Here is a 9,413-nt window from a genome sequence, read left to right as displayed (position 1 = left end):
GAATTGCAGCAAAACCACAGTGATCAAGTTGTGTTCAAGGACATTGTAAATTTTGTAGAGAAACAAGTCAAAATCCTTACTGAACCTATCTTTGGAAACATTTTGGAAATTTCACCTAGTGGAGGTCGAAGTTCGAGTCGCCCCAAGACCAAAGGAAATAGCTTTGCCACTACGGTCTCTCAAATGGAAAAGGTTAAAAAGGCCAACAAACTAATTGAGGCTTGTCTTTGTTGTGGTGAAGAACACTTAGCGGACTTTTGTGCAACATTTGCCAAGAAAACAAATAAAGAAAAGGTGGATTTCTTAAAGAAGAAAGGTATTTGTTTTGGCTGTTTATTGTTTTTTTTGGCTGCCCAGGCCATATGAGCAAAGACTGCAGGAAGCGATTTACCTGAAAAGTATGTGGCTTTAAACATCCAAGCATTCTCCATATCTCAAGATATGACAAGACCGAGTAAAATAATCAAGCAGCAGGTAGTGCATTGGTCTCTGTCCAGTCTAGTGTTCTAACAGGGGCCGGTGAAGATTCATGTGCCTTATCCATTCTTCCAGTATGTGTTAAATCTAAGGATGGGAGTAAGATTGTAAGGACGTATGCCTTCCTTGATCAAGGCAGTTCAGCCACTTTTTGTACTGAAAGTCTCATGCATAGGCTTAATTTGTCTGGAAAGAAAATGAGTATTCTTCTTAAAACCATGAATCAGGATAAGTCTGTTTCTAGTCATGTTTTAAAAGATTTGGAAGTTGCTGGGTTAAAACAGACACATTACTGTTCACTTTCGGAAGTGTATACACAGAAAAGTATACCAGTAACTAAATCGAATATTCCCACAGAAACTGATCTTGATCAATGGCCTCACTTAAAGCACATTCATTTGCCTTCAATTGAAGCAGAAGTTGAGCTTTTGATAGCATCTAATGTACCAGGAGCTCTAGAGCCGTGGCAAGTTGTCTGCAGTCAAAATAATGGACCATATGCGTTAAAAACTGTACTTGGATGGACAGTGAATGGACCACTCAAAGGAATGGAAAGAAGTGTTATCGCCTGTAATGACAAATTTCATTGAACTGTAAACCGGATCTCTGTTGTAAAATTGGATGAGCTTTGGAAGCAGCAGTTTAAGAATGACTTCCCTGAAAGTGCTCTAGATGATATGGCAGGGACGTCTAAAGAAGATGACAAGTTCATGGAGATGGTATCTCAATCAGTAAAGTTAACAGATGGTCATTACAGCATTGGTTTGCCGCATAAAAATAAAGAGGTGGTCCTGCCAAATAACAAAGTAATGGGTGAACAACAGGCTTTGAACTTGCGCAAGCGATTCATGAAGGTCTGTGCCTTTAAGGAAGATTATACTGCCTTTATGGAGGACGTGATTGCTAAAGATTATGCTGAAAAGGTACCTGAGGAAGATCTTGAGAGACTGGACAGACGTGTGTGGTACATACCTCATCATGGGTTTTACCATCCAAAAAAATAAAAGATCAGGATTGTTTTTGATTGTAGGGCCACTTACCAGGGGTATTCATTGAATCAACAGCTGCTCCAGGGTCCAGACTTGACAAGTCTCCTTATAAGTGTTCTTACAGGATTCAGAATGGAACCGGTTGCTTTAATGGCTGATGTAGAATCCATGTTTTACCAAGTAAGAGTTCCACCAGAGGATTCAGACCTTTTAAGGTTTCTGTGGTGGCCCAAGGGCAATATAAATAAGAACTTGGAAGAGTTCAGAATGGTGGTACATTTGTTTGGAGCTTCCTCATCTCCAAGTTGCTCCAATTATGCACTTAGGAAATGTACAAAGGACCATGGGAGTTTGTTTCATCCCAGAAAAACTGAGACCATAATGAATTGCTTTTATAATGACGATTGCCTTACTTCAGTGCCCACAGAATCTGATGCTATACAACTGTATGGGGAACTTATGGAGATGTGTGGTAAAGGTGGTTTTTACCTTACTAAATGGATGAGTAACCGTCGTAAAGCGCTGAGCGCAATTCCCGAAGAAGAGAGAGTAAAAGATGTGAAGGACCTTGATTTGAATCGTGACATGCTTCCCATGGAAAGAGTATTAGGTGTACAGTGGTGTGCTGAATCTGACACCTTTAACTGCAAGGTAGTACTCAAAGATAGACCTTTCACTAGAAGAGGGATTCTTTTAGTGATTAGTAGCATATATGATCCTCTAGGATTCTTGTCTCCAGTGTTATTATTAGCAAAGAACATTCTTCAAGATCTCTGTAGAGAAAAGATTGGATAGGACACTATGATACCTACAAGATATGTTCAGAGATGGAGAAATTGGATTGATGATCTCCATGACTTGGAAAGATTTGAGATCAAAAGATGTGTGAAACCTGGAGAATGTGGAAAAGTCATTTCAGCACAGCTACACCACTTCTCGGATGCTTGTGGAAATGGCTATGGTGTGGTATCTTACCTGCTCTTGCACAACCAGCAAGGTTTGGTGCATTCTGCCCTTTTGATGAGTAAATCTTGTGTATAACAATTAAAATCTTCCACTATTCCTCGTATGGAATTTACTGCAGCTACTCTTGCCATTCGAATGGATAAATTGTGGAAAAGGGATCTAATAATGGAATTACAGAATTCAGTGTTTTGGACTGATAGCACTGTAGTGTTGAAATACATTCAAAATGAGTCCTCCAGATTTAAGTGCTTTGTTGCAAACAGAGTTGCAGAGATTTTGAGAACATCTAACACAACTCAATGGAAGTATGTTAATTCCTCAGTTAATCCTGCAGATTTCACCTCAAGAGGATTAAGAGTGCGTACTTTACGTAAAGAGCAAATGTGGATAGCTGGTCCTCCTTTTCTCTTCAGATCCCAGGAAAAATGGGGAACTAATCCAGTTGATGTTGAGAAAATCATGCTTTCAGATCCAGAAATCAAGAAGGAATTATTGGTCAATACGCTGCAAATTGAAATTCAAAGATTAGACGCTGTGACACGTCTCATTTACTATTATTCATCATGGAAATGTCTTCTTAAGGCTGTAGCCTGGATACTAAGGCTAAAGAAAATTCTGCTAAATCTAAATCAGAGAAGGAAATAACTGGATTCAAAACCGAGTCAATTGGGAGATCTTGGTAAGAACATGCACAAATTACGATCCAATATTGGTAAAGGATATCTTTCAGTAGATGAGCTGAAAAAAAGTGAACTAGAAATCATCTTGGTTACGTATGTAACCTCAGTTCCCTGATGGAGGGAACGAGACGTTGTGTCGAGAACGACAGATGGGGTTCGCCCTTGAGAACCAATCAACTCTGACTACTATATCCGCCCCTGGATATCCGGTATAAAAGGAAGCCGGCGTGCAGCATTCATTTACCTCTTGTTCTGAAGAGCCTGAGATCCTCTCACGACTGCAGCAGAATACGATACGTGTTTGTGGCATAAGGGACACAACGTCTCGTTCCCTCCATCAGGGAAATGAGGTTACATACTGTGGAAAGGGGGGCGTGGTCTAGCGCGGTCTGCGGCAGAGGGGCGTGTCGGGAGTATGACGGTGAGTAAGCAGATCAACGCTAGAGTGAAATCACCTGCTTCTTGTTCTAGTAATTGGCGAGGAGACGCATTTAAGGCACGACAAAGGAGAAGAGAGGAGAGAGAGAAACCAGGCTGGGAAAGCACACATCGACGGACCGAGAGAGACAAGCTGTCGAGGAGCGTCCGAGAGAAAAGAAAGATTCGTCACAACCAGAGAGATTGTGTTATTGAGTGAGCGGGTCTACAACCCGGAAGTATTGTAGTAAATAAAAACCAATTCTTACGCTTTCCCAGCGACGCCGACTCCGCCTCCTTTCTTCCGCAAGCCTGAACCTTACTACAGTGGTGCCGAAACCCGGGAGAAAGGAAGGACCGCCTCCAAAATGCAGAGTCCCCCCTCAGGATCGCCGTTCGCGGAGGTCATCAGCTCTCTTGCCGGCCTCCATCAGGAACATCATCAGGCCCTGTTGGTACTGCGAGAAGACCAAGAGAGACGGTTCCAGTCTCTCGTAAAAACCCAACAGGAGGACCGTGATGCGTTCCGGAGCTGGTTGGGCCAGGAGCAAGGCAGTCCCCTACCAACTGGATCCCCGACGATACCGCTGCACAAGATGGGAGCCCAGGACGAGCCGGAAGCCTTCCTCGAGCTCTTCGAGAGGTCCGCAGAGCTGTCAGGTTGGCAGCAGGACGCATGGGCTGCCCGTCTCATCCCGCTCCTGTCCGGAGAAGCCCAGATGGCCGCCCAGCAACTCCCCATCGAGAACCTGCTGAGGTATGCGGACCTCAAAAAGGCTATTCTCGAGCGAGTGGGTCGGAGTCCTGAGCAGCATCGGCAGTGGTTCCGGTCTCTGGAGTTCGGGGATCGGACACAGCCTTTTTCCTTTGCTCACCAGCTCCGGGATGCCTGCCGCAGATGGCTGATGACCGACGCTAGCACCGTCGAGACCATCATCGACCAGGTGACGTTGGAGCAGTTTGTGGCGAGGTTACCCAGGAAAACCTCCCAATGGGTCCAATGTCACCGCCCGACGATGCTGGCCCAGGCGATCCAATTGGCGGAGGACCAGCTGGTGGCGTGCCCCGGGGCCGGCGTAGCCCTACCATCGCTCTCTCCCTCTCTCCCTTCTGTCTCTTCTCTCTCTACGAGACCTGTTCCCTTTCCTAGGTCTCGGGGGAATTTCTACCCGAGGCCCGCGCCGCGAACACGGTTCTCGCAGGAGGCGGGACCTAACGGCGCTGCGAGGTCCCCTGAGGGATCCTATCACCGTCCGGGCAACAATGCCCATGCCTCTTCCCTTCCTTCAGCCTCTCCTCGCCAATTCGGGGGTCTGCTTCCTGCCGCTGGGGCGGCGGGGACTCCTGGGCCGGCCTGTTGGCGTTGTGGGGACCCCGGACATTCTGTCGACCGCTGTCATATGATGGAGGTCGGGATGATGATCCGGGTGCCCGACAACCCTCAGGCTGCCCTCGGTCAGGACGGGTTGTACCAGATACCTGTGAGTATAAGGGGGGGTACATATCAGGCTTTGGTTGATTCAGGATGTAACCAAACCTCAATCCACCAAAGCCTGATGCAATTCGGGGCAATGGATACGAGCCGCGGGGTTAAGGTAAGGTGTGTACATGGGGATATCGTGAACTATCCTTTGGTGCCGCTGACCATAAAATTTCGGGGACAAAAACATAGGATAGAGGTGGCTGTTAATGAGCACCTCCGACATCCGCTAATTTTGGGGACGAATTGGCCATTGTTTTCAATATTAATGGGACATTTATGTGCGGATGTTTCTGGGCATAACCAAGTGCGGCGGGGAGGAGCGGTCGCTCAGGTCGGAGAAGTTGAACCGGGACCTCTGATGACAGTTTCAGAGGAACGGAGCCCGGTGGACAGGAGAAACCTCTCTCAGGGCGATGATTTTCCTCTGGAACAGTCTCAGGATGAGACGCTCAAACATGCGTTTGAACAGGTCCGTACAATCGACGGACAGCTTCTCCAACCTGCGCAGACCCTATCCTACCCGTATTTCGCTATTTTGAAAGACAGGTTGTATCGAGTGACCCAGGACACTCAGTCAAAACAAGATACAACCCAATTAGTCATACCCAAAAGCCGCCGTGAAATGCTTTTCCAGGCGGCTCATTGTAATCCGATGGCAGGGCACCTAGGTCAAGCTGCAACTGTAAATCGCCTAACGACCCGTTTTTTTTGGCCGGGCATTCATGAGAACGTGCGTAGGTGGTGCGCGTCTTGTCCTGAATGCCAGTTGGTAAACCCACCGGCCACTCCCAGGGCGCCATTATGCCCACTTCCACTTATTCAGGTCCCCTTCGAAAGAATTGGTATGGACCTGATCGGGCCGTTAGAGCGATCCGCACGAGGGCATCGATTTGCATTGGTCATCGTTGATTATGCAACCCGATACCCTGAGGCAGTGGCGTTACGCAATATCTCAGCAACCAGTGTTGCGGACGCCCTGTTTCGTTTAATCTCCCGTGTGGGGATCCCTAAGGAGATTCTCACAGATCAAGGCACGGCGTTTATGTCACGGACACTCCGCGAATTGTACGGATTATTGGGCATTAAGACGATTCGAACCAGCGTCTATCACCCACAAACGGACGGGTTGGTCGAACGTTTTAATCGCACATTAAAATCCATGATCCGGAAATTCGTACACGAAGACGCCAAAAATTGGGATAAGTGGCTGGAACCCCTGTTATTTGCCGTCCGCGAGGTTCCCCAAGCCTCCACGGGGTTTTCCCCCTTTGAGCTTCTCTATGGTCGTCAACCCCGCGGGGTTTTAGACGTCCTAAGAGAGGCTTGGGAGGACGGACCTTCCGCGAGCAAAAATCAAATTCAGTATGTCCTGGACCTGCGAACAAAACTCCATACACTGGGGCGGCTCTCTATGGAGAATTTGTTACAGGCACAGGAACGACAAAGCCGGCATTATAACAGGGGAGCCAGACTACGTAAATTTTCACCGGGAGAGAAAGTGCTTGTATTACTCCCCACGTCCAGTTCTAAACTACTCGCCAAGTGGCAAGGGCCGTTTGAGGTCACACGACGAATAGGAGATCTCAATTATGAGGTAGTACGGTCGGACAGGAGCGGGGCACATCAAATTTATCACCTCAACCTCCTAAAAAAATGGAGTGAGGCGAACACCGTGATGCTGGCGACGACAGTAACTAGAGTAGATGATCTCGGGCCAGAGACGAACACCAAGGTGCAATCACTCGCTCTGGCACCAGGCGGAGATCATCTCTCGTCCTCCCAGCTCACGGATGTTGCGAAGTTGCAAACGGAGTTTTCAGATGTTTTTTCGCCCCTGCCCGGCCGCACGAATCTCATAGAGCACCATATTGAGACAATACCGGGTGCCGTAGTACGCAGTCGCCCCTATAGGTTACCTGAACACAAAAAAATTGTGGTTCAGAAGGAATTAGAGGCTATGCTGGACATGGGGGTAATAGAAGAGTCCAAAAGTGACTGGGCGAGCCCGATAGTTTTAGTACCAAAGACCGACGGCTCGGTCCGGTTCTGTGTGGACTATCGCAAGGTGAATGCGGTGTCGAAGTTCGACGCCTATCCAATGCCTCGAATTGACGAATTACTTGACCGGCTAGGTACGGCTCGTTTTTATTCGACATTGGATCTGACGAAAGGATATTGGCAGATCCCCCTATCTCCATTATCCAAAGAGAAAACAGCCTTTACTACGCCGTTCGGTTTACACCAATTCGTCACGCTTCCGTTCGGCTTATTCGGAGCCCCGGCAACATTTCAGCGTCTCATGGATCGTATCCTCAGACCTCACGCGGCATATGCCGCAGCCTATCTCGATGACATCATCATATACAGTAATGATTGGCAGCGGCATATGCAGCACTTGAGAGCGGTCCTGAGTTCGCTGAGGAGGGCGGGGCTGACGGCTAACCCGAAGAAGTGTGCGGTTGGGCGAGTAGAGGTAAGGTATCTGGGCTTCCACTTGGGTCACGGGGAGGTGCGTCCCCAAATTGATAAGACAGCAGCTATTGCCACCGCCCCGAGACCCAAGACCAAAAAGGAGGTGAGGCAGTTCCTGGGGCTGGCGGGATATTATAGACGGTTTGTGCCCAATTATTCGGACCTCACCAGCCCGCTGACTGACCTCACTAAAAAGGGGGAACCAGATACCGTCCAATGGACGGAGCAGTGTCAGCAGGGGTTTACCCAAGTGAAGGCTGCTCTGTGTGGCGGACCGTTATTGCACGCTCCCGATTTTTCACTCCCTTTTCTGTTGCAGACTGATGCTTCGGACAGGGGCGTGGGCGCTGTCCTGTCCCAGGAGATAGAGGGGGAGGATCGTCCGGTGCTGTACATCAGCCGCAAACTGTCACGGGCGGAGATGAGGTACAGCACCATAGAGAAGGAGTGTTTGGCGATCCGCTGGGCGGTCCTCACCCTCCGGTATTATCTCCTGGGGAGGGAGTTCACGCTCTGTTCGGACCACGCGCCCCTCCAATGGCTCCACCGTATGAAGGACACCAACGCGCGGATCACTCGTTGGTACCTTGCTTTGCAACCATTCAAGTTCCAGGTGATCCACAGGCCGGGGACTCAGATGGCGGTGGCCGACTTTCTCTCCCGGAGGGGGGGGGACGAGGCTACAGGCCGGATGGGGCCTCGGCCTGAGTCGGGCGGTGGGGGTATGTGGAAAGGGGGGCGTGGTCTAGCGCGGTCTGCGGCAGAGGGGCGTGTCGGGAGTATGACGGTGAGTAAGCAGATCAACGCTAGAGTGAAATCACCTGCTTCTTGTTCTAGTAATTGGCGAGGAGACGCATTTAAGGCACGACAAAGGAGAAGAGAGGAGAGAGAGAAACCAGGCTGGGAAAGCACACATCGACGGACCGAGAGAGACAAGCTGTCGAGGAGCGTCCGAGAGAAAAGAAAGATTCGTCACAACCAGAGAGATTGTGTTATTGAGTGAGCGGGTCTACAACCCGGAAGTATTGTAGTAAATAAAAACCAATTCTTACGCTTTCCCAGCGACGCCGACTCCGCCTCCTTTCTTCCGCAAGCCTGAACCTTACTACACATACGTAACCAAGACGTTCCCTTTCTGTCGGTCTCTCGACGTTGTGTCGAGAACGACAGATGGGGTTATCTATGGAAAACGCCACAAACGCTGTATCGCGTCACAATCTCAGCGAAGCGACGGTAACAAGCCTGGGCGTGTCAGCTCGACGCTTTCGTGAAACTTGTAACCTTCCAGTGTGGTGGTCGGGGGGTTCCAGAGCTTTCTGGGAGAAAGATGGGTACAGCCCTGACCGGTAACCTTTCACGGACGGGGCCTTAGCTCTCTACAGGCGAGAGGCCGTCCGGCTCGGGTTTACACCGGGAAAAGCGCAACTCTTAATCAGAGAAGCGCTGCAGAGGCCACCTCCTACCATGGGGAGGAATATGGTGGAGATATGATATGGTCTCGTCCTTGGAGGAGAACGCATGGAACGGGCGGACTGGGTAGTACCGCGAGGTGGAGGTCCACCTGGGGAAGCTCATGGGTTACCATGTGTGGGAACCATTGTCATGAGGGTATAACAGACGGAACAGCCCACGGTGGGGGTGTTACAGCGTCCGATAGCACAGGTCCGGTTAGAACTATCTGTGATAGGTCATAAGGTTTCCCGGCCTAAGGGGGAAGGCTGCTCTGCCCAGCCAACCCCCAGGAGGTGCTTGCTTAGTGATGGATGGAATGCCTGTTCTTAACCAGTGTCTGGGTAAGAAGGAAGGTTGGTGAGGTACCAATTTTCTTAGCCATGTGTTTGGGTAAGAAGAAAAGGGTAGATAGCACACTGACCCAACCTCTTGGAGGGTGGGAAGGTGCTTTCGCAGGCATACGCCCCCCCGGATGCC

General features: G+C 49.4%; 1 protein-coding gene across 1 annotated transcript; it reads left to right on the top strand.

Annotated features, from left to right (window-relative positions):
- Positions 1 to 1,154: 1,154 nt before the first annotated feature.
- On the top strand, positions 1,155 to 8,564 carry LOC130417451 (uncharacterized). The gene is made up of 2 exons (XM_056743013.1): positions 1,155 to 1,434; positions 3,809 to 8,564. Exons 1-2 carry the CDS (start codon positions 1,155 to 1,157, stop codon positions 8,485 to 8,487), a joined length of 4,959 nt encoding a protein of 1,652 aa, XP_056598991.1. The 3' UTR covers positions 8,488 to 8,564.
- The last annotated feature ends 849 nt before the right edge of the window (positions 8,565 to 9,413 follow it).

This window comes from Triplophysa dalaica, chromosome 3, assembly GCF_015846415.1.
Source record: "Triplophysa dalaica isolate WHDGS20190420 chromosome 3, ASM1584641v1, whole genome shotgun sequence".
Classification (NCBI taxonomy): Eukaryota; Metazoa; Chordata; class Actinopteri; order Cypriniformes; family Nemacheilidae; genus Triplophysa; species Triplophysa dalaica.
Note: the sequence above shows the minus strand (reverse complement) of the source record. Positions and strands in the feature narration are given on the sequence as shown.